The sequence below is a fragment of the Vidua macroura genome, chromosome 33 (genome assembly GCF_024509145.1).
Source record: "Vidua macroura isolate BioBank_ID:100142 chromosome 33, ASM2450914v1, whole genome shotgun sequence".
NCBI lineage: Eukaryota > Metazoa > Chordata > Aves > Passeriformes > Viduidae > Vidua > Vidua macroura.
Genome location: NC_071603.1, coordinates 954,724 through 978,886, shown reverse-complemented (window position 1 = coordinate 978,886; position 24,163 = coordinate 954,724). Strand labels below are relative to the sequence as shown.

At 60.5% G+C, this 24,163-nt stretch overlaps 1 protein-coding gene across 1 annotated transcript; it reads left to right on the top strand.

Moving 5' to 3' along the window:
• The first annotated feature begins 299 nt into the window (after positions 1-299).
• Positions 300-23,407, top strand: LOC128820975 (RNA-binding protein 10-like). The gene is given in 27 exon segments (XM_054001828.1): positions 300-623; positions 1,675-1,831; positions 2,548-2,742; positions 3,062-3,131; positions 5,278-5,351; positions 6,851-6,937; positions 7,504-7,564; positions 8,031-8,119; positions 8,121-8,190; positions 9,416-9,576; positions 10,312-10,409; positions 11,019-11,118; positions 12,121-12,308; positions 12,888-13,039; positions 13,579-13,677; positions 14,587-14,678; positions 16,117-16,284; positions 17,285-17,367; positions 17,369-17,432; positions 18,609-18,674; positions 19,550-19,582; positions 19,584-19,745; positions 20,917-20,985; positions 21,819-21,833; positions 21,835-21,923; positions 22,462-22,548; positions 23,221-23,407. Coding segments are annotated over 27 exon segments (2,580 nt in total). The 5' UTR covers positions 300-606; the 3' UTR covers positions 23,255-23,407.
• The last annotated feature ends 756 nt before the right edge of the window (positions 23,408-24,163 follow it).

The window sequence follows — 24,163 nt, the reverse complement described above, 5'->3', positions numbered from 1 at the left end:
GCGGTGTTTTCGGACTGGCGGGAGTAGCGACCAATGGGAGGGCGGCGAGGGCGGGCGCGCGGGACGGGCCCGGCTGAGCGGGAGCGGCGCCGCCATTTTGGTGCTCGGGAGCGGCGGCGGCGGCGGCGCTCGGGAAGGTCGGGACGGCCGTGAGGGGCGGGACGGGCCTGCCCGGGATGGGGAGGGGCCTGTGGGGAGAGGCGGGGCTGACCGGGAGGGGCGGGGCTGAACGGAACTCCCGGTGCAGTTTGTGAGGGAGGGGGGTGTGAGAGCGGGACCCGGGGCTGGAATTTTAATGCTAATTACGGGGTGGTGCGTTGTATGTTAATTAGGAGGCGTGGGCTTGTATGTTAATTAGGGGCGGGGTATGAGGGTGGTCGTGTTTGCTCCGCCCCCCCTGCGCAGGGCCCAGTGGCTCCCAGTTCATCCCAGTTCATTCTCCATTTTTCCCTTGTTCCCCTTTTGGCCTTCGCAGTTTCCCATAAAATTTTCCAGTCATTTCCTCCCAGTCCATCCCAGTTCTCTTCCCATTGCACCCAGTCCGTCCCAGTAACCACCCAGTTCCTCCCAGTCCGACCAGTCGCTGCCCTCCCCGGTGCTGGCACCATGGAGTACGAGCGCAGGTGAGGGGGGAACCTGGGGATCCCCAAAATTCGGGATTTGGGGGAAAACATCTGGGCAGCTCTTGAGGATCCCCCGTGAAATGAAATGTAACATTTTGGGGAGGTGACACCGGGGAGGGAGGGGACATTTGGGGACCCCAGAGGGATCCAGATTTGGGGTCCAGGATTTGGGGTCTAGGATTTGGGGAGCAGATTTGTTGTGCAGATTTGGGGTGCAGGATTTGAAGTGCAGATTCGGTGTCCAGGATTTGGGGTGCAGATGTGGGGTCAGGATTTGGAGTGCTGGATTTGGGGTACAGATTTAGGGAGCAAATTTGGTGTCCAGGATTTGGAATCCAGATTTGGTGTGCAGGATTTGGGGTGCAGATTTGGGGTCAGGATTTCGGGTCCAGATTTGGTGTCAAGGATTTGGGGTCGGATTTGGGGCCAGGATTTGGTGTCCAGGATTTGGGGTCGGATTTGGGGTCAGGATTTGGTGTCCAGGATTTGGGGTGCAGGATTTGGAATCCAGATTTGGTGTCAAGGATTTGGGGTGCAGATTTGGTGTCCAGGATTTGGAATCCAGACTTGGCGTTCAGGATTTGGGGTGCAGATTTAGGGTGCAGTTTTGGCGTGCAGGATTTGGGGTGCAGATTTGGCATGCAGGATTTGGAATCCAGACTTGGCGTTCAGGATTTGGGGTGCAGATTTGGCGTTCAGGATTTGGGGTGCAGATTTGGAGTCAGGATTTGGTGTGCAGGATTTGGGGTGCAGATTTGGCGTGCAGGATTTGGGGTGCAGGATTTGGAATCCAGATTTGGTGCCCAGGATTTGGGGTGCAGATTCGGGGTGCAGATTTGGCATGCAGGATTTGGGGTGCAGGATTTGGAATCCAGATTTGGTGCCCAGGATTCGGGGTGCAGATTCGGGGTGCAGGATTTGGGGTGCAGATTTGGCGTGCAGGATTTGGGGTGCAGATTCGGGGTGCAGATTTGGCGTGCAGGATTTGGGGTGCAGATTCGGGGGTCCCCCCGAGGTTTGGGGGCCCGGCTGACCCGCAGCCCCTCTCCAGGGGTGGCCGTGGGGACCGCACGGGGCGTTACGGGGGTGCCCCGGCCCCCTCCGAGGACGGCTCCCGCACGCAGCGCGACCACGACTATCGCGACATGGACTACCGTGGCTACGGGGGACCCCCCGAGGGGCCCCCCGCTGCCGGGACCCCTCCTCAGGTGGGTGCTGGCTGCTGGGGGGGGCTCTCAGGTGGCTGCTGGGACCCTGCTGAATTTATTTCTTTTTGTTAAGGTCGGGGTTAAACGCGTGGGATGGCGTTTTCTGTTTGGGTTTAGATGGTTGGTAGTTTTATTTGCGCTATGATTTTGTAAGTTTTGTAGTGTTTTATGGCATTGAGCTGAAATTAAAACACATGCTTAACTTTGATAAGTGGTAAAACTTAAATAAAAATGATAATGAAATAATAAAATGCATAAAAGTGTACAAAAAATGAATGTAATAAATATAATAAAAGTGGTTTTTGTAAGGCGTTTTAAAGATAAGCTATTCAATTAAATTATACTTGAATTTTTTAAATTCTAATTCAATAACTAACTAGTTGTAGTTTCTAATGTGGACTTTTTTACTTGAGTTTAAAGTGTTAATTAAGTTTATACCAAAAAGGGTGAAGAATGATTACTTTTTGTTTTAAAACTTTTGTATGTATTATTATGTTTTAGAAATTTTAAGTTCAAGCTTTTTCTCGCGTGGTAGTGTATAGTTTCCTTTAAGTTATATGTTTAAAATTTTAATTTTATTGCTTAATTTTGGAAGTTTCCTTTACAGTTTCAGGTCAAACGCGGTGTTTTCCTGGGGGTCAATGTTTGTTAGCGCAGAAAATGTGACATTTTCAGCGACCAGGGCTCTAACAGTCCCCCTCCCTCCGCTGTGCCAGGCGTCCTACGAGAACACGGAGCCCCCCCGGAAGCGGGAGCCGCCCCGGGAGCCTCCCCGGGACCCCCCGGCGCTGCCGTTCGGCGCTGACGGCGATTACCGGGACCAGGATTACCGGGAGGGCGCCGAGGAGGAGCCGCGGGCCAGCACCATCGTCATGCTGCGCATGCTGCCCCAGGCGGCCACCGAGAACGACGTGAGCCCCGCCCCCGGACACGCCCCCTCCAGCGCTGACCACACCCTTCTTCATCATGCCCCGCCCTCTGCCATGATGGTCACGCCCCTACCTGGGATGGCCCCGCCCCTCTTCATCATGGTCCCGCCCCCTGCCGTGATGGCACCTCTCACTTCTGGGATGGCCACGCCCCTACCTGGGATAGCTCTGCCCCACTTAAAGTAGCCCTGTCCCAATTTGAGATGGCCCCACCCCCTGCCTGGGATGGCCCCACCCCTCTCTTGTGGCCCCACCCCCTGCCATGATGGCCCCATGTCCCCATGTCCCCGTGTCCCCCCAGATCCGGGCGCAGCTGCAGGCGCAGGGGGTGCAGCCCCGTGAGGTGCGGCTGATGCGCAACAAGTCCTCAGGTGAGTCTCACCTGAGCCCCGCCCCTGCTCACTGAGCCCCTCCCCTGCTCACCTGAGCCCCGCCCCTTCTCACTGAGCCCCGCCCCTTCTCACTGAGCCCCTCCCCTGCTCACCTGGGCTCCCCGTCCTTCACATCTGGGCTCTCTTTAGGGTGGGGGGCACCCTGACATCCGGGTCCCTTGGAGGGGGGAGGGGTCCCTGCCCTGCCCTGCCCATGCCAGGGGGCACCTGGGGGGGGTGGTCCTGTTCCCTAGGGGCACCCAGGGGTGCCTGTCCCCTCCTTAGGAGCACCCAGGGGTGCTTTTGCCAGGCTTAGGGGGCACCCAGGGGTGCCTGTCCCCTCCCCGGGGGTGTCTGTCCCTTCCAATGAGCTCCCACGGCTTCTGGTTCCATCTTTAGGGGCACCCAGGGGTGTCAGTCTCATCTTTAGGAGCACCCAGGGGTGCTTCTGAAAGGTTTAGGGGGCACCCAGGGGTGCTGATCTTCATTTTAGGGGCACCCAGGGGTGCCTATCTCCTTTTCAGGAGCACCCAGGGGTGCTGGTCCCATCCCCAGGGGCACCCAGGGGTGCCTGTCCCCTCTCTGGTGGCACCCAGGGGTGCCTGTCCCCTCGCTAGGAGCACCCAGGGGTGCTGGTCCTGTCCTCAGAAGCACCAAGAGGTGCGTGTCTCAATTTGGGAGCACCCAGGGGTGCCTGTCCCCTCTCTAGGAGCACCCGGGGGTGCTGGTCCTCTCCCGAGGGGCACCCAGGGGTGCCAATGTCATCTCTAGGAGCAGCCAAGGGTGTCTCTTCTCTTCCTGAAGACACCCAGGGGTGCTGATGCCACCCTCAGGGGCACCCAGAGGTGCCAGTCTCTTCCGAGGAGCACCCAGGGGTGCTGTGCTGGAATTGGGAGCACCCAGGGGTGCTGCACTGGACTGGAAGGGCACCAGGGCTGCTGATCCCATTGCCAGGGGCACCCAGGGGTGCTGGTACCATTCCCCAGGGGCACCCAGGGGTGCCTGTCCCCTCCCTAGGGACACCCAGGGGTGTCTGTCTCCTCCCCAGGAGCACCCAGGGGTGCTCATCATTTCCCCAGGGGCACCCAGGGGTGCCAGGTTTGTCTTTAGGGAGCACCCAGGGGTGTCCATCGTGTCTTTAGGGAGCACCCAGGACTGCTTGTCCCTTCTCTAGGGGCAACCAGGGGTGCCAGTCTCATCTCTAGGGGCACCCAGGGGTGCTGCACCAGACTTGGGGGGCACCCAGGGGTGCTAGTCCATTCCATAGGGGCACCCAGGGGTGCTCATGCCCTTCCTAGGGGCACCCAGGGGTGCCAACATAATCTTTAGGGGCACCCAGAGGTGTTTGTCTCTTCCTCAGGAGCACCCAGGGGTGCTGATCCCCTCCCTAGGGGCACCCAAGGGTGTCAGTTTCCTCTTTAGGGGCACCCAGGGGTGCTTGTCCTCTTCTCAGGAGCACCCAGGGGTGCTGCACCAGACTCGGGGGGCACCCAGGGCTGTTAATCCCATTTTAGGGGCACCCAGGGGTGCCAGTCTTGTCCTTAGGCAGCACCCAGAGGTGCTTTTTACCTCCTCAGGAGCACCCAGGGGTGCTTGTCCTGTTCTTAGGAGCACCCAGGGGTGCCAGTCTGTTCTCCAGGGGTGCCAGTCCCTTCTTAGGAGCACCCAGGGGTGCCAGATCCAAAGCCAGGGACACCAGACCTGTCCCCATCTTCAGCCTAAGGGGCACCCAGAGGTGCCAGACCCATCCCCAGGAGCACCCAGGGGTGCTGAGCCCAGCTTTAGGGGCACCCAGGGGTGCCAAACTCCTCCTCAGACCTGTCCCCAGGAGCACCCAGGGGTGCCAGACCCATCCCCAGGAGCACCCAGGGGTGCTGAGCCCAGCTTTAGGGGCACCCAGGGGTGCCAAACTCCTCCCTAGACCCCTCCCCAGGAGCACCCAGGGGTGCTGAGCCCACCTCGAGGGACACCCAGACTCCAGAGGGGCACCAGGAGCACCTGTAGGCTTCACCTTGGGGGTCCCCCAGGGGTTCCAGCACCACCCACGGGCGTCCTGTCCCCACCCCAGCGGGTCCCCGGGTGCCCTTGCCCACCCCAGGGGGTCCCAGAGCACCCATGGGTGCCCCCCATCCCCCCCCTCCCCCAGGTCAGAGCCGCGGATTCGCCTTCGTGGAATTCCATCACGTGCAGGAGGCGGCCAGGTGGATGGAGGCCAACCAGGTGGGGGAGGGGCCAGTGAAAAAGGGGAGGGGCAACAGGTGAGGGAGGGGCCAACGAAAAAGGGGAGGGGTCAACAGCTGGGGGAGGGGCCAATGAAAAAGGGGAGGGGACAACAGGTAAAAGGTCAACCAGAAGGGGGAGGGGCCAACCATGTGGGGGAGGGGCTAATGGAGGGGAGGGGTGGAGGTGGGGGAGATGCCAAGCGGGTGGGGCAGGGGCTATGTGGTGGTACTGGTGCATACTGGTGTGTACTGGTGCATACTGGTGTGTACTGGTCCGTACTGGTGTGTACTGGTCCATACTGGTGTGTACTGGTCCGTACTGGTCCATACTGGTGTGTACTGGTCCGTACTGGTGTGTACTGGTGTGTACTGGTCCATACTGGTCCATACTGGTGTGTACTGGTCCGTACTGGTGGCCGTGTCCCCGCGGTGGGGAATGGGCACAGGGCTCTGGTACGAGTCCCAGTGTTCCCAGTACGAGCTGCTGGTGCCATCTGGGACGAGTTCTGGTACCCCAGTTTGCCTCCTGGTGCCCCCCAATTCCAGCCCTGGCACCGCCATGGGTCACGTCCTGGTGCCCCCAAATTCACGTCCTGGTGCCCCCTCCATCCCAGTCCTGGTGCCCCCCTGGTGCCCCCCAGTTCATACCCTGGTGCCCCCCTGGTTCGTGTCCTGGTGCCCCCTGGTCCCCCCCAGTTCCAGCCCAGGTGCCCCCATTTCATGTCCTGGTGCCCAGCTCGGTACCCCACAGATTTAAGGGTTTATGTCCCCCTGGTGCCCCTCAAAACGAGTCCTGGTGTCCCCAAATTCCTGCCCTGGTGCCCCCATTTCACATCCTGGTGCCCCCCTGGTGCCCCTCGAGACAAGCTCTGGTGTCCCCAACTCAAACCTTGGTGCCCCCCAATTCCAGCCTTGGTGCCCCTCAGGTTCACATCCTGGTGCCCCCCTGGTGTTCCCAAATTCCAGCCCTGGTGCCCCCAGTTCATGTTCTGGTGCCCCACTGGTGCCCCTCAAAACAAGTCCTGATATTCCCAAATTCCAGCCCTGGTACCCCCCAGATTCACGTCCTGGTGCCCCCCAGGTGTTCCCAAATTCTAACCCTGGTACCCCCCAGATACACATCCTGGTGCCCCCCAGGTGCCCCCCAGATTCACGTCCTGGTGCCCCCCAGGTGCCCCCAAATTCCAGCCCTGGTACCCCCCAGATTCACATCCTGGTGCCCCCCAGCTGCCCCCAAATTCCAGCCCTGGTACCCCCCAGATTCACGTCCTGGTGCCCCCCAGGTGCCCCCAAATTCCAGCCCTGGTGCCCCTTAGGACAAGCTCTGCTGTCCCCACCTCAAACCTTGGTGCCCCCCAATTCCAGCCCTGGTGCCCCCCAGATTTGTGTTCTGGTGCCCCTCCCCGTGCCCCCCCCGGGCCAGGCTGGGGCACCGCGTGTCCCTGTGCCCCCCGCCGTGCCCCCCTGACCCCTCTGTGCCCCCCCTGTGCCCCCCAGGCCGGGCTGACCCTGCTGGGGCACCGCGTGTCCCTGCACTACAGCGACCCCAAACCCAAAATCAACGAGGACTGGCTCTGTGCCAAGGTGGGGGGCACTGGGGGGCACTGGGAGGGCACTGGGAGGGCACTGGGGGGGTACTGGGGGGCACTGGGGGGGTACTGGGAGATACTGGGGGGCACTGGGAGGGCACTGGGGGGTACTGGGGGGCACTGGGAGAGCACTAGGGGGGTACTGGGAGGGCACTGGGGGGCACTGGGAGAGCACTGGGGGGGTACTGGGAGGCAGTAGGGGACACTGGGGGGGTACTGGGAGATACTGGGGGGCACTGGGAGGGCACTGGGGGTAATTTGGGTTGTCATGAAAGGATTTTTGGGGGGATCCTGGGGAGTTTTGGGGGGAGTCTTGGGGGGGTTGAGAGGTTTTTGGGGTGCAGCGGTTTGGGGGGCTCTGGGGGTGAGTTTGGGGGTCTAGGGGAGTTTTGGGGTTTGTCAGTTTTAGGGTGGGACAATTTTGGGGGGCTGTGCTTTGTGGGGTTTGGAGAAGTTTGGGGGTGCTGTGATTTTGGGGTGCAGCAGTTTTGGGGTGTGGCATTTTGGAGTGTGATGTTTTGGGGTGTGGCATTTTGGGGTGTGACATTTTGGGGTTCCCAGTGCGGGGTGCAGAACTTCAAGCGCCGTGAGAAATGTTTCAAGTGTGGCGTCCCCAAAGCCGGTGAGTGACCCCAAATCCCAGGATTTTACCCCAAAAACTTTGGGGCACCCCCCCAAAACACCTTAAAATGCCACAAAACTCCCCCAAATTATTGGGGTGCCCCCCAACATGCAGGGGTCCCCTAGATTTGGGGTTGTACCCCTGGTTTTGGGGTTCAATCACTGATTTTGGGTTTTTTTTCGGGTTTGTTTGGCGTTCAGTCCCTGGTTGGGATCTTTTTTTGGGGGGGTTCAATCCCTGATTTGGGTTTTTTTTTTGTTTTTTTTCTGGGTTTTTTTGGGGGTTCCATCCTTGATTTTGGGTGGTTTTTTTGGGTTTGTTTTTTTTTTTGGTTCAATCCCTGGTTTGGGGTTTTTTTGGGTGGTTCATTCCATGATTTTGGGTTTTTTTTTGGGGGTTCAATTTCTGATTTTAGGGTTTTTTGTGGGTTCAATCCCTGATTTGGGGTTTTTTTTTTGGGGTGCAGAGGCCGAGCAGAGGGGTCCTGGGGGTCCCCGGCCGGAGCTGGTGCCGGGGGGGGGAGGGGGGCTCCTGCCCCTCCCCCAACCCTACGGACCCACCCTCGGGGGTCCCCCCGGGGGGGTCCCAGGGGGGCACCGAGCCCGGAGCTGACAACGCCAACGACAGTGAGTGTGGGCTTGGGGATTTGGGGATTTTTGGGGGGAATTTTTTGGGATTTTGGGGATTTTTGGTGGATTTGGGGGATGTCTGGGATTTTTTTAAAAGGATTTTGGGGTGGATTTGGGGATTTTTGGGTGAATTTGGGGATTTTAGGGATTTTTTTTTTTTATTTTGGGAATTTTTTGGGGGTTTCAGGGTGAATTTGAGATTTTTTTGGGATTTTTGAGATTTTTTTTTAGGAGATTTTGGGGTGCATTTGCAGGTTCTGGGGGGGTTTGGGGGATCTGGGGTGTTTGTTGGGTGGGGGGCTGAAGGGGATCTTGTGGGAGGACTGGAGGGATTCAGGTGTGCTCAGGTGTCCCCAGGTGTGCTCAGGTGTCCTCTCAGATGTTCCCAGGTGCCCCCAGGTGTGTCCCTAGGTATCCTGAGGTATATCCAGGTGTGCTCAGGTGTTCCCAGGTGTGCGCCCAGGTATCCCCATGTGTGCCCAGGTGTGCCCCCAGGTATTTCCAGGTATCCCTAGGTGCCCCCAGGTATCCCCAGGTGTGCCCAGGTGTGCCCCCAGGTATCTCCAGGTATCTCCAGGTATCCCCAGGTGTGCCCCCAGGCATTTCCAGGTATCCCCATGTGTGCCCAGGTGTGCCCCCAGGTATCTCCAGGTATCTCCAGGTGCCCCCAGGTGTGCCCCCAGGTATTTCCAGGTATCCCCAGGTGCCCTCAGAGCAGCCTGGAGTCCATCCTGGCCGCGCTCGCCCCCTTCGGCAGGTGTGCCCAGATGCCTCCCCAGGTGTGCCCTCAGGTATCCCCAGCTGTTCCCAGGTGTCCCCAGGTGTGTCCCCAGGTATCCTGAGATATCCCCAGGTGTGCTCAGATGCCCCCAGGCATGCTCAGGTGTGCCCAGGTGTGTCCCCAGGTATTTCTAGGGGTGCTCAGGTGCCCCGGGGTGTGCCCAGGTGTCCCCAGGTGTGCCCCTAGGTATCTCCAGGTATCCCCAGGTGTGCCCAGATGTGTCCCCAGGTATTTCCAGGTATCCCTATGTGCCCCCAGATGCCCCCAGGTGTGCCCCCAGGTATCCCTAGGTGCCCCCAGGTATCTCCAGGTGCCCCCAGGTATCCCTAGGTGCCCCCAGGTATCTCCAGGTGCCCCCAGGTATCCCTAGGTGCCCCCAGGTATCTCCAGGTGCCCCCAGGCATCCCCAGGTGTGCCCAGGTGCCCGTGCTGTCCCCACAGCCATCATCCTGCGGAACCTGCACCCCCAGAGCAGCCTGGAGTCCATCCTGGCCGCGCTCGCCCCCTTCGCCGCGCTCTCGGCCGCCAACGTGCGCGTGATCAAAGATCGGCAAACGCAGCTGAACCGCGGCTTCGCCTTCGTGCAGCTCAGCACCATCGTGGTACTGGGGGCACTGGGGGGCACTGGGAGCCACTGGGAGGCACTGGGGGGGCACTGGGATGCACTGGGGGGGCACTGGGAGCCACTGGGAGCCACTGGGGGGGCACTGGGAGCCACTGGGAGGGACTGGGAGGGACTGGGAGGGACTGGAGGGAACACGGAGGGATTGTGGGGGTTGGGTCACCATCGTGGTGGGTACTGGGGACACTGGGAGGGACTGGGGGGGGCTGGAGAGACTAGGTGGGACTGGGGAGACCGGGAGGGACTGGGAGAGGACTGGGAGGAATGGGATGTACTGGGAATTATTTGGGGTAACTGGGACGGGCACGTCCTGCTGGGCTTCTCTGAGTACAGCAGCCAGATCAACACGTGGTGGGCACTGGGATGGACTGGGGGGCACTGGGAGGGACTGGGGGGCACTGGGAGGAACTGGGAGGGCCTGGGGGGCACTGGGAGGGACTGGGGGGCACTGGGAGGAACTGGGGGGCACTGGGAGGAACTGGGAGAGGTGGGTAGGCACAGTTATTGATGTGGTGGGGGACTGGGATGGACTGGGGAGGACTGGGATGGACTGGGGGATATTGGGAGGGTCATGGCATGGCAGTGGGAGGGACTTGGGGAGCCCAGCCACCATTGTGGTGCAGGACTGGGATGGACTGGGATGGACTGGGAGGGACTGGGAGCACCTGGAGCCCGGTGCCCCCTGCCCACGCCCCCCTGCCCGTGCCCCCCGCAGGAAGCGGCGCAGCTGCTGCAGATGCTGCAGGCCCTGCACCCGCCCCTGCACATCGACGGCAAGAGCATCAACGTGGAGTTCGCCAAGGGCTCCAAGAGGTGAGGGGCGTGGCACCGCACCTGGGCGTGGCACTGCACCAGGGCGTGGCACCAAACCTGGGTGTGGCAGCACATCTGGGTATGGGTACCGTACCTGGGCGTGGCACTGCACCTGGGCATGGCACCGCATCTGGGCATGGCGCCATACATGGGTGTGGCACCACACCTGGGTGTGGCCCAATACCTGGGCGTGGCACCGCACCTGCGCAAGGGCCCTGCCCCCATCCAGGTGTGTTCATACACCTGGCAGAGGTCCCAGCCCTCGGCCCCACCCTTGACCTGACACAGTCACACACCTGGCACACGCCCCGCCCCTTAGGCCCTGCCCTGGCACTGCACCTGGCACAGGCCCCGCCCCTGGGCACAGGCCCTGCCCCCACACATGGCCCCACCCCCTAGCACCACACCCGGCACAGGCCCCGCCCACAGCCCCAGCCCAGTGCCTGTGATGGTTCCTGATCACTTAAGCCCCGCCCAATTCCTTAAGCCCCGCCCCACAATGAGACACACCCAGCACAGGCCACACCCCCATCACAAACCCGGCCCCCTTACCAACCAAGCCCCTCCAAGGCATCAGGCCCCGCCCCTGACATGAGGCTCCTCCCCCAGGGACGTGCAGGGGGCGGGGCCTGGGGAGGGGCCCCCCCGCGCCAGCGCCGCCTCCGTCGCCTCCACGGCCATCGCTGCGGCCCAGTGGGCACTGTCACAGGTGAGGGCACACCTGGGCAGGTGAGAACTGTCACAGGTGAGGGCACACCTGGGCAGGTGAGAACTGTCACAGGTGAGGGCACACCTGGGCAGGTGAGGGGCACTATGGGCAGGTAAGGGCACACCTGGGCAGGTGAGAACTGTCACAGGTGAGGGGCACACCTGGGCAAGTGGGCACTGTCACAGGTGAGAGGCTCACTTGCACAGGTGAGGAGCACACCTGAGGATGTGAGGGGCACACCTGGGCAGGTGGGCAGGGCTTGGGGTGGGGGTGGGCACTATCACAGGTGGGCGAGGTTATGGGGTGTGGCCTGGGTGTGGCCAATGAGTGTGAGGGGCCTGTGGACTTGAGGGTGGGGCTTTAATGGAGGGGCGGGGCTCTGCTGAGTGTGCAGAACTCAGTGACCAATCAGGCGTGGTTTAAACCTGGGGGGCGGGGCCTGGTGGGAAGGGGGTGTGGTTTTCACTCCATGGGCGTGGTTCCACAGTGAGGGGCGTGGTCTGAGCTGTCTTCTCCAGTTCTAAAAAGTTTTTAACATTTTTTTTGCTTCTGTTAACGTTGGGGTTAGAAATGTTTGAAGTAGTATTTTGTGATTAAAATTAAATGTTTTTTATATTTTATTTGCATAATAATCTTATAAATATTATAGCATTCTATTGAAGAATTACAGAGCAATTAACTGTTCTCTACAAAATCTTTTGGATAATTTAATTAACAAGCAGCACTTAATTTAATTTTATTTCTAAGTTAGCGATTAATCTTTTGTGTCTTACAGGCAGCCTTTTAAATAATCTAAATTTCTGTAATTTAGTTTTAATTTAATGTAAAAAACTTCATTTTTAACAGTATAAGCTCATATGTATGTAAACATGAATACATATATTTTTGTATTATTAAAAAAAGTGTAATTTTATTAAGAAATTTAATATTTTATGGTATGTTTGTACTTTTCAGCACAAAAAGTTTGAATTATTTAAGATCTGAGTTTCTCCCCTCCCCCAGGCAGCCCCCGGCGGGGACACGCCCTGGGCGGGGGGGGAGGAGCCCAGCGCTGACTTCAGCGGCTTCTACCAATCAGAGGAGCCCTTCCCCGGGCCTGGCCCCGCCCTCTACAGCCCCGCCTACCTGAAAGGCGCCTCGGCCCCCGCCTCCCGGCCCCGCCCTGTCTGGCCCCGCCCCTGCCAAGGCTGATGGCCCCGCCCCCGGTGAGTGCTGGCGCCAAACCAGGTGTGGTTCCTGTCCCAGGTGTCCCCAGGTGTGACCTTCCCCTCCCCAGGTGTCCCCAGGTGTGACCCTCCCTTCCCCAGGTGTCCCCAGATGTGGCTCCTCCCCTCCCCAGGTGTCCCCAGGTGTGCTTCATTTTCTCAGGTGTCCCCAGGTGTGGCCCCTCCCTTTTCCAGGTGTCCCCAGGTGTAGACCCTCCTTTCTCCAGGTGTCCTCAGGTGTGGTTCCTGTTCTCAGGTGTCCCCAGGTGTGACCATCTCCCTCCCCACGTGTCCCCAGGTGTCCCCAGGTGTTCCCAGGTGTGGCCCCTCCACTACCAGGTGTCCCCAGCTGCCCCCAAGCTCCCCCCAGGTGTTCCCAGCTCCCTGCCAGGTGTGGCCCCTCCCCTCCCCAGGTGTCCCCAAGTGTGACCATCTCCCCCCCCAGGTGTTCCCAGCCCCCCTCCAGGTGTGGCCCCTCCCCCCCCCCAGGTGTCCCCAGGTGTGGTCCCTCCCCTCCCCGCCCCCCAATGACGTCACCTCCCGGGCGCTTGGCGCCCCCTGCAGGCCCGGAGGAGCCGGCGCAGGACCCCGCGGGGGGAGGGGGAGGGGCAGGAGGGGGGGGGGCCTTCCCCCCCCGCGCCCCCCCCGGCACCACCCCCTACCCCTCCCCCACCGCCGAGACCCCCGCGGCGACACCCCCGGGACCCCCCGGCCAGGTGGGACCCCAAAAATTGGGGAGGGGGGGGGGGGAAGGAAAAGGAGCTAAAATTGGGGGAAGGGTCCTAAAACTCGGGGGGAGCCCAAAAAATCGAGGGGAGGGGTCGTGAAATTGAGGGGGGACCCCAAAAATTGGGGTGAGAGGAGCTCTAAAAGTGAGGGGGGGGGGGGGACCCCAAAAATTCGGGGGGGGGGGGGAAGGGAAGGAAAAAGAGCCAAAATTGGGGAAGGGGTCTGAAAACTCAGGGGAAGACCCCAAAAAATTGAGGGGGGGGGGGGGAATCATAAAATTGAGGGTGGGGACCCCAAAAATTGGGGGTGGGCAATTGAGGGGTCCTAAGATGGGGGGGGTGAGAGACCCCAAAATTTGGGGGAAATGGGGGGGAGGGGCTGTGAATGGGGGGGGGGAGCTTAAAATGAGAAGGGGGAGCCCCATAAAAAGGGGGGGGCGGGTTGGGGGGGAGGGGGTTTGGGACGTTCTGGGGGGTTTTGGGGCTGGGGGTTTAATTTTGGGGTGCTCCCCTCCCCCCTCCCCCAGACCTACTCAGGGGCCCCTCAAGGCCGAGACCCCAAATTCGGCCCCCGCGGGGCCCCCCCCCGGCCGCCCCCCCCAGCGGGGACAGCTACGGGCAGTACCGTGAGTGGGGGAGGGGACTGGGGGGTTTTGGGGGGTCCTGGGGGGGGTTTAGGGTGTCCTGAGGGGGGGTTTTGGGCGATTTGAGGGGGTTTTGAGGGATTTAGGGGGGTCCTAGGGGAGATTTGGGGGGATTTTGGGGGGATCTGGGGGGTCCTGGGGGGGGGATTTGGGGCATTCTGGGGGGGATTTTGGAGGATTTTGGGGGGTTTTGGGCATCATGGGGGAAGATTTTGGGGGGGGTTGGGGGGTTTGGGGGGGGTTTGAGGGGTCCTTGGGGGGATTTGGGGCATTCTGGGGGGGATTTTTGAGGATTTGGGGGGATTTTTGGGGGTCCTGGGAGGGGGGGGAGTTGGAGGAATTTGAGGGGATTTTGGGCATTGTGGGGGGGATTTGGGGGGGGGCCTGGGGGGTTTTGGGGGGGAAATTTGGGGAGTTCTGAGGGGTCTTGTTTGGTTTAGGGGGGAGTGAAAGGTTTGGGGGGCTCCCAGGGGAGATTTTGGGGGATCCTGGGGGAATTTTGGGGAATTCTGGGGGGTCTGAAGGGGATTTGGGGGACCCTGGTAAAATTTTGGGGGGTTCTGGGGGGGGATTTGGGGGGCCCTGGGGGTCTGGAGGGCAATTTCGGGGAATTTGGGGGAATTTTGGGGGGTCCTGGAGGGGATTTTAGGGGGTCTCGGGATATTTGGGGGGTTCCAAAGCGATTTTTGAGGGGGTCCTGAGGGGCATTTTGGGGGAATTTTGGGGGAATTTTGGCATTTCCAAACCCCAAATTCCCCCAACCCTCGAGGCATTTTTTGGGTATTTTAGAATTCCCAAGGATTGGGCGATGCTGGGGGAGACCCCAAAAATTTTGGGGACCCCTAAAAATTTTGGGGGACCCCCAAAAATTCTCCTCTGTCCCCCCCCAAGCCGTGCCTGACGTCTCCACCTACCAGTACGACGAGACCTCGGGGTACTACTACGACCCCCTCACGGGGCTCTACTACGACCCCCACTCCCAGGTTTGGGGTTTTGGGGTGCGGGGGGGGAGGAATTCGGGGTACCCCAAAAATTTGGGGTGAAAAAAGCCAAGTTTCGATCAAAAAAATGGAAATTTTGGGTGAAAAAAATGGAGATTTTTAGAGCCGAAAATGCTGTTTTAAAGGTAAACCCACAAATTTTGGGGGGGGGGTTGGGGGTTTGGGGGGATGGGTTTGGGGTACCCCAAAATCTCGGAGTGAAATTTGGGGTGAAAAAAGCAAAGTTTTGGCTGAAAAAAATTGGCATTTTTGGCGAAAAAAGTGAAATTCTAGGCTTGAAAATGCTGGTTTAAGGGTGGGAGATTTTGGGGGTAAAACCACGGATTTAGGGTGGGATTTGGGATTTGGGGGGGGTCGGTGGGAGGTTTTGGGGTACAAAATGAAATTTTGGGGTACACGAGAGGTTTTTCAACCTTTTCCAGTTGAATTTTAACCTTCAAAACCCCAATTTAAGCTGTGAAAAAAATGGGTTAAAAACCTCAATTTTTGGGGTATAAAGGGAAAATTTTGGGGGTTCCAGAGATGATTTTTGGGGTACAAAGAAGCAGTTTTGAGGAGTAATTTTGGGGTACAAAGGGATTATTTTTGGGGTTTTAAGGGGTGATTCTGGGGGGCGATTTTTGGGGTTCCAAGGGGGGATTTTTGGGGTTCCAGGAGTTGATTTTGGGGGGTTCCAAGGAGTGATTTTTTGGGGTAGAAAGGGGCAATTTTGGGGATATTGGGACACAATTTTGGGGGTTCCAAGGGGCAATTTAAGGGTAAAAAATGATTTTTGGGGTTTTGGGGGGTCATTTTTGGGGTTCCAGGGGTTGATTTTGGGAGGTTCCAAGGGGTGATTTTTGGGGTAGATAAGGGAGATTTTGGGGGTGCCGAGGGGGGATTTTTGGGGGTTTTGAGGGGGAATTTTGGGGTACAAAGGGATGATTTTCGTGGTTTTAAGGGGAGATTTTGGGGGGGCGATTTTTGGCATTCCAGGTGTTGATTTTGGAGGTTCTGAGGTGGGATTTTTAGGGTAGAAAAGGGAGATTTTTGTGCGTTCTGGGGAGGAATTTTTGGGCATTCCAAGGGACAGTTTTGGGGGTTCCAAGGGGTGATTTTTGGGGTAGAAAAAGGAGATTTTGGGGGTTTCAGGAGGCGATTTTTAGGGTAGAAAAGGGAGATTTTGTGCGTTCTGGGGAGGGATTTTTTGCAGGTTCCAAGGGACAGTTTTGGGGGTTCCAAGGGGTGATTTTTGGGGTAGAAAAAGGAGATTTTGGGGGGTTCCAGGAGGCGGTTTTTGGGGTAGAAAAGGGAGATTTTGTGCGTTCTGGGGAGGGATTTTTTGAGTTTTCAAGGGCGATTTTTGGCGTTCCAAGGGACAGTTTTGGGGGTTCCATGGGGTGGTTTTTGGGGTGCTGACCCCCCCCACCCCCCCCTGCAGTACTACTACGACGCGGGGGCGGGGCAGTACCTGTACTGGGACGGGGACAGACGCACCTACGTGGCCGCCCCCCCCGCCGAGCCCCCCCCGGGACCCCCGGGCACCCCCGGCACCCCAAAAGAGCCCAAGGACAAAAAGGAGAAACACAAAACCAAAACGGCCCAGCAGGTGAGGCAGGGGAGGGGGGGAACCCCAAAAACAGGAGGGAGCCCTAAAAATCGGGGGGGGAATCCTAAAATTTGAGTTGGGTTCTAAAATGGGGGGAGGAACCCTGAGAAATGGGGGGGTCTGGGGGTGCTCTGGTCATTCTGGGGGGTCTGGAGGGTCTTTGGGTGCTCTTCAACCCCCCCCAGATCCCCAAAGACAGTTCCCAAAGCCCCCCTAAAACCTCCTTAAACACCCCTAAAATCCCCCCAAAACCCCCATTTCTCCCATCCCTGTGTCCTCCCAGGGATCTGGGGGGGCTCTGGGTGCTCCTGGGGGTCTCTGGGTGCTTCTGGGCGTGCTCTGGGTGTCCCTGGGAGGGATTCCTGGGGGGTCTCTGTGTGTCTCTGGGTGCTCTTGGGGGGTCTCTGGGTGCTCCTGGGGGGGTTCCTGGGAGTCTCTGGGTGTCCCTGGGTGTTCTTTGGGGGTCTCTGGATGCTCCTGGGTGTCCCTGGGTGTTCCTGGAGGCTCCTGGGGGGGTCTCTGGGTATTCCTGGGGGTCTCTGGTGCCCTTGGGGTGCTCTGGGTGCTCCTGGGGGGCTCCCTGGGTGTCCCTGGGTGTTCCTGGGAGTGCTCTGGGTGCTCCTGGGGGGTTCCTGGGGTATTCTGGGTGCTCTGGGTGTCCCTGGGTGTCCCTGGGTGCCCTTGGGGTACTCTGGTTGCTCCTGGGGGGCTCCCTGGTTGCTCCTGGGTATTCCTGGGGGGTCTCTGGGTGTCCCTGGGTGCTCCTGAGGGTTCTCTGGGTATTCCTGGGGGGTCTCTGGGTGTTCCTGGGGGTCTCTGGGTGCTCTTGGGGGGGTTCCTGGGGGTCTCTGGGTGTCCCTGGAGGCTCCTGGGGGGGGGTCTCTGGGTATTCCTGGGGGTCTCTGGCCTTGGGGGTCTCTGGGTGCTCCTTGGGGTCCCTGGGTGTCCTTGGGGGGTCTCTGGGGGCGCCCCCCAGCCCGTGCCCGCCGTGCCCCCCCAGATTGCCAAGGACATGGAGCGCTGGGCGCGCAGCCTGAACAAGCAGCGCGAGAGCGGCCGCAGCGCGGGGCCCCCCCCCGGCCCCCCGCGAGGACGAGCGCAGGGAGGCGGCGGCGGCCGACGCCGGCTACGCCATCCTGGAGAAAAAGGTGAGTCTGGGGGGATTTGGGGGGGATTTGGGGGGGTTTGGGTGGTCAGAGCTACGCCATCCTGGAGAAAAAAGTGAATTTGGGGGGGTCTGGGGGGGTTTTGGGGGGGGGGGTTTAGGGGATTTGGGGGGGTTTGGGTGGTCAGAGCTAGGCCATCCTGGAGAAAAAGGTGAGTCTGGGGGGTCTGGGGGGGATTTGGGGGGGTTTGGGGGGGGTTTTGGATGGCCACAGCTGATGCTGGCTACGCCATCCTGGAGAAAAAGGTGAATTTGGGGGGTCTGGGGGGAGTTTGGGGGGGTTTGGGTGGTCAGAGCTACGCCGTCCTGGAGAAGGTGGATTGGGGGGGTCCTGGGGGGTTTTGGGGGGTTTTAGGGGATTTGAGGGGGTTTGGGTGGTCAGAGCTAGGCCATCCTGGAGGAGAAGGTGGATTGGGGGGTCTGGGGGGGATTTGGGGGGGGGGTTTGGATGGCCACAGCTGATGCTGGCTACACCATCCTGGAGAAAAAGGTGAGTCTGGGGGGTCTGGGGGGAGTTTGGGGGGATTTGGGGGTTTTTGGATGGTCACAGCTGACGCTGGCTACACCATCCTGGAGAAAAAGGTGAATTGGGGGGTTTTGGGGGGCTTTTGGGGAATTTGGGTGGGGTTTGGGTGGTCATGGCTGTCACTGGCTACGTCATCCTGCAGAAAAAGGTGACTTTGGGGGATTTGGGGGGGTCTGGGGGGTTTTGGGGGGGTTTGGGTGGTCACAACTGATGCTGGCTACACCACCCTGAAAAAAAAAGTGGGGTTTGGGGAATCGGGGGGGGGGTTGGGGGATATTGAGAGGGTTTGGGGAGGTTTTGGGGGGGTTCTGAGGGGGTTTGGGGGCAGTTGGGCGAGCCCTGGGGGGCTTTTGGGGAGTCTAGAATGGAAATGGGGGGGTCCTGGGGGGCTTTGTTGGGTTTAGAAGGATTTGAGGGGGGGGTTTGGGGGATGTCAAGAGACTTGGGGGGGTCCTGGGGGATTATTGGGGGTGTTTGGGGGGGATTTGAAGGGGTTTGGGGAATGTCCAGGGGGGCTTTGGATGGATTTGGGGGGGATTTGGGGATTCTGAGAGTTTAGGGGGGGCTGGCAATGTGGGAGGGGGACATTGGGAATTTTGGGGACCCCCTGTGACCCCCCCTGACCCCCCCCAGGGCGCTTTGGCCGAGCGGCAGCACCTCCCCCTGGAGCTGCCCCGGCTGGGGGGCGACGAGAGGCTGGTGAGACCCCCCCCAAAACACACCTGAGACCCTCCCCAAAACACACCTGAGATCCCCCCAAAAACACACTGAGACCCTCCCCAAAACACACCTGAGACCCCCCCAAAACACACCTGAGACCCCCCAAAACACACCTGAGACCCCCCCAAACACACCTGAGACCCCCCAAACACACCTGAGACCCCCCCCAAACACACCTGAGACCCCCCCAAAAACACACCTGAGACCCCCCCAAACACACCTGAGACCCCCCCCAAAAACACACTTGAGATCCCCTCAAAGGACCACCATGACCCTCCCCAAAAATATCTCTCTAAATTTCTGAGATCCCCCCAAAACCCCTTGAGACCCCCAAATCCCCCCCCAAATCCCCCCCCAAATCCCCCTAAACCCTCCCCCAAAATACTCTGAGACCCCCAAAACCCCTGAAAAACCCCCCCAAAACACCCTGAGATGCCCCAAACCCCACCTGAGACACCCCCAAAAACCCCATTTTTCCCCCCAAACCCCTCCTGACCCCCCATTCCCTCCCCAAATCCCCCCTGATGCCCATTTTCCCTTCCAAATCCCCCCAAAACCCCTCCTGTCCCCCATTTCCCCCCCAAAATCCCCCTAAAACCCCATTTCCACCCCCAATCCCCTGCTGACCCCCCATTTTCTTTTCCCCAAAAAACTCAATTTTCCCCCCCCCAACCCCCATTTTTTTTCCCCTTCAAAACCCCATTTTCCGCCCCCAATCCCCCCAACCCTCATTTTTTCCCCCCGAAAACTCAAATTTTCCCTCTCAAACCCCCCCCAAAACCCCCATTTTTCCCCCTGAAAACCTCTTTTTTTTTCCCCTCAAACCCCCCCTAACCCCCATTTTTCCCCCCCAGAGCCCCCCCCGGGGGCTGGTGGCCGCCTACAGCGGGGGAGAGCGAGAGTGAGGAGGAGGGGGAGCGCGGGGGGGCCCCGGGGGTCCCCGAGGAGCCGCTGACAGACTGGGCCAAGCTGGCGTGCCTGCTGTGCCGCAGGCAGTTCCCCAGCAGGGAGGCCCTGCTGCGCCACCAGCAGCTCTCGGGGCTGCACAAGGTACCCCAAAACACCCCGAAACCAGCCCAGAAACACCCTGAAACCAGCCCAGAAACGGGCCAGAAACACCCCAAAACCGCCATGAAACTGGCCCCAAAAAAACACCACAAAAACACCCTGAAACCTGCCCAAAAACACCCCGAAATCAGCCCAGAAACAGGCCAGGAACACCCTAAAACCAGCCCTAAAAACACCCTGAAACCAGCCCAGAAACGGGCCAGAAACACCCTAAAACCACTACGAAACCAGCCCCAAAACCACCACAAAACACCCCGAAACCAGCCCCAAAACAGGCTAGGAACACCCTGAAACCAGCCCTAAAAACACCCTGAAACCAGCCCTAAAAACACCCTGAAACCTGCCCAAAAACAGGCCAGAAACACCCCAAAACCACCACAAAAATACCCCAAAACCAGCCCAAAACAGGCCAGAAACACCCTGAAACCATCACGAAAACAGCCCCCAAAAATACCCCGCAATCAGCCCCAAATCCAGGGCCAGAAACATCACAAAACCAGCCCCCAAAACACCCTGAAACCAGCCAAAAAACACCACAAAAATACCCCAAAACCAGTCTGAAAACAGGCCAGAAAGAACCCTGAAAAGAGCATGAAAAAACCCAAAACCAGGCCAGAAACATCCCAAAACTGCCACAAAACCAGCCCCAAGAGCACCCCAAAATCAGCCCCAAAATCAGCCCCAAAACCACCCCAAAAACTATCCCAAAAATGCCTCAAAAACACCCCAATACCCATCCCAAAACCACCCCAAAACTATCGCAAAAATGCCCCAAAACCAGCCCCAAAAACCACCCCAAAACTATCCCAAAAATACCCCAAAACCAGCCCAAAAACAGGCCAGAAATGCCCCAAAATCGCCCCCAGAACACCCCAAAACCTCCCCGAATCTCCGGCACCTCCCCCGTGACCTTGGGACCCTGCTGGGATTTTGGGGTCCCCTAAACCGGGAGGGTCACCCCAATGTCCTCGATGTCCCCAAGCCCCCATGTCCCCCAATGTTCCTAATGTCCCAAATTAGTCCAATGACCCCAATGTCCCCAAAACCCCCAACATCCCAATGTCCCCGAGCCCCGCAATGTCCCCGATGTCCCCCAATGTCCCAAAGCCCCCAGTGTCCCCAGTGTCCCCAGTGATGTCCCCAATGTCCCCAGCAAAACCTGGAGCTGCAGCGCCGGAGCCACCTGGGCCCCGCCGAGGGAACCGAGCGAGGGGACAGCGAGGTGAGGGACATTGGGGACACCTGGGGACATTGGGGACACCTGGGGGACACCTGGGGACATTGGGGACACCTGGGGACATTGGGGACACCTGGGGGACACTGGGGACATTGGGGACACCTGGGGGACACTGGGGACACCTGGGGACATTGGGGACACCTGGGGGACACCTGGGACATTGGGGACACCTGGGGACATTGGGGACACCTGGGGGACACCTGGGGGACACCTGGGGGACACTGGGGACATTGGGGACACCCAGGGCGAGGGGACAGCGAGGTGAGGGACATTGGGGACACCTGGGGACATTGGGGACATTGGGGACACCTGGGGGACACTGGGGACACTGGGGACACTGGGGACACCTGGGGGACACTGGGGACACTGGGGACACCTGGGGACATTGGGGACATTGGGGACACCTGGGGGACACTGGAGACACTGGGGACACTGGGGACACTGGGGACACCTGGGGGACACTGGGGACACCTGGGGGACACTGGGGACACTGGGGACACCTGGGGGACACTGGAGACACTGGGGACACCTGGGGGACACTGGGGACACTGGGGACACCCAGGGGTGAGGGGACACGGTGGGGGGGACATTTATGGGGAGGGGGGGTTCCCAGTGCACCCATGGGGTGGGGGAGGGCTGGGGGGGGGGTCCCTGGGGTTGGGGGGGGGGTCCCTGGGGGGTCCCTGGGGTTGGGGGGGGGTCCCTGGGGGGTCCCTGGGGTCGGGGGGGTCCCTGGGGGGGGTCCCTGGGGTTGGGGGGGTCCCTGGGGTCGGGGGGGTCCCTGGGCCGGGGTCACCCCGGCTGCCCCTCCCCCCCAGATGAAGTACCGGGACCCGCGCCGCCGAGCGCCGCGAGAAGCAGGGGGGGCCTGACCCCCCCGAACCCAAACGGCGCAAATTTGGGGGACCCCCCGCGACCCCCGGGTGAGCACCCCGAAAACGGGGGGGAGGGAATATGGGGGACCCCAAAAAAGGGGATGGAGACCCCAAAGATGGGGATGGGGACCCCAAAAGTCGCTGGGGGACACCTCGAACCTGGGTTTGGGGGACCCTGTTTGGAGTTGGGGTCTTTGGGGCTGGGAGTGGCACCTGAGGGTGACAGTGGGTGACACTCCCCTGTGTGTGACAGTGGGGGTGACACTGGGTGACACCGTGTGACCCCATGTGACACTGAGTGACCGCGTGTGACCCCGTGTGACACTGAGTGACCCCATGTGACCCCGTGTGACGCTCTGTGACCCCGTGTGACACTGAATGACCCCGTGTGACACTCTGTGACCCCGTGTGACGCTCTGTGACCCCGTGTGACACTGAGTGACCCCGTGTGACACTCTGTGACCCCGTGTGACCCCGTGTGACGCTCTGTGACCCCGTGTGACGCTCTGTGACCCCGTGTGACACTCTGTGACACTCTGTGACCCCGTGTAACACTCCATGACCCCGTGTCCCCCCCGTGCCGCAGGGACGCCGAGGGCCCCCCCTGGGCTGCCGGATGCTGCAGGCCATGGGCTGGAAGGAGGGCAGCGGGCTGGGCCGGCGGCGGCCCGAGGTGACAGCGGGGACAGGGGACAGCCGGGGGACATCCCTGGGGACAGGGGGACAGCCAGGGGACAGAAGGGTCAGGTGGAACACAGGGGACAGGGGGACAGCTGGGGGACAGTGGGACAGAGGGGGGACAGCTGGGATAGTGGGGACAGGGGGAACACAGGGGACAGGGGGACAGCTGGGGGATGGCAGGGACAGCGGGGACAGGGGATAGCCAGGGGGACAGAGGAACACCCATGAGGACAGGGGGACAGCGGGGACAGCCATGGGGACAGGAGAACACCCCTGGGGATGCGGGGACAGCAGGGACAGGGGGACAGGGGGGACATCCCTGGGAACAGGGACACGGCGAGGGACAGGGGGACACTGGGGACACCCCGGAGTGGGGGGATAGCGGGGACAGCGCTGGGGACGTCAGGGGGTGGGGGACATTGGGGACAGCAGGGACATGGGGGGACAGCGGCAGACGTGGGGGGGACACGAGGGGACACTGGGGGGGACACGGGGACATCGCGGGAGTCCCAGGGAACGGGGCTGAGGTGACACAGGGGGAGACCTGGGGGGGACATCGGGGACACCCGGTGGCCCTTGGTGACGTCATTGTGTCCCCAAGGGCTGGGGGACACCGAGTGACCTCTTGGTGACCCCCTGGTGACGTCATTGTCCCCCCCCCCAGCAGGCCCCGGCCCGGCCCCGCCCCGGGGGGGTGACGCGGTTCAGCGAGGGACCCTGAGGCCACGCCCACCTCGAAGCCACGCCCACGGCGGCCGGAGCCCCTCCCCCACCGCTCGCGGCCCCTCCCCCCCCGCTCGGTTTCGCTGTTGGATTTTGGGTTTTTTAATAAACGGGTGAAAAAAGCGGAATTTGGGATTGGGGGATGGGGGGGGGGGGGAGGGGCCGCCCGGGCCTTCCTGTGGGTGGGGACCCCCCCCGGGCTGCCCCTCCCCCACCGCCCCTCCCCCACTTCCCCCATGGCGCCCCCGGGGCTGCTCCTGGGCCTGGGCCTGGCTCTGCTCGGCGCTGGGATGGGACACGGCGGTACTGGGAGCACTGGGAGGGGGGAACTGGGGACACTGGGGGGGGGAACTGAGGGGCACTGGGGGGGGAACTGGGAGCACTGGGAGGGGGGAAATTGGGGAAAATGGGGGGAACTGGGAGAAACTGGGGGGGGGCACTGGGGGCACAGGGAGGGGGAAGCTGGGGGAAACTGGAAGCACTGGGAGGGAGAACTGGGGGCACTGGGAGGGGGAATTGGGGGAAACTGGGGGTGCTGGGACCACTTGGGGGGAACTGGGAGGGGGGAACTGGGAGCAGTGAGAGGGGGTAACTGGGGGCACTGGGAGCACTGGGACGGGGAAACTGGGGGCACTGTTGGGGGGGAACTGAGGGAAACTGGAGGTACTGGGAGGATGAACTGGAAGAACTGGGAGCACTGGGAGGGAGGAACTGGGGAACTGGGTGGACTGGGAGGGTGCCAGGAGGAACTGGGGTTACTGGAAGAAACTGGGAGGGTGGAGCTGGGGATACTGGGGGAACTGGGAGAGCAGAACTGGGCATACTGGGGTGTACTGGGAGAGCACTGGGGGGATACTGGGGGCACTGGGAGCTGGGTAGAGGGA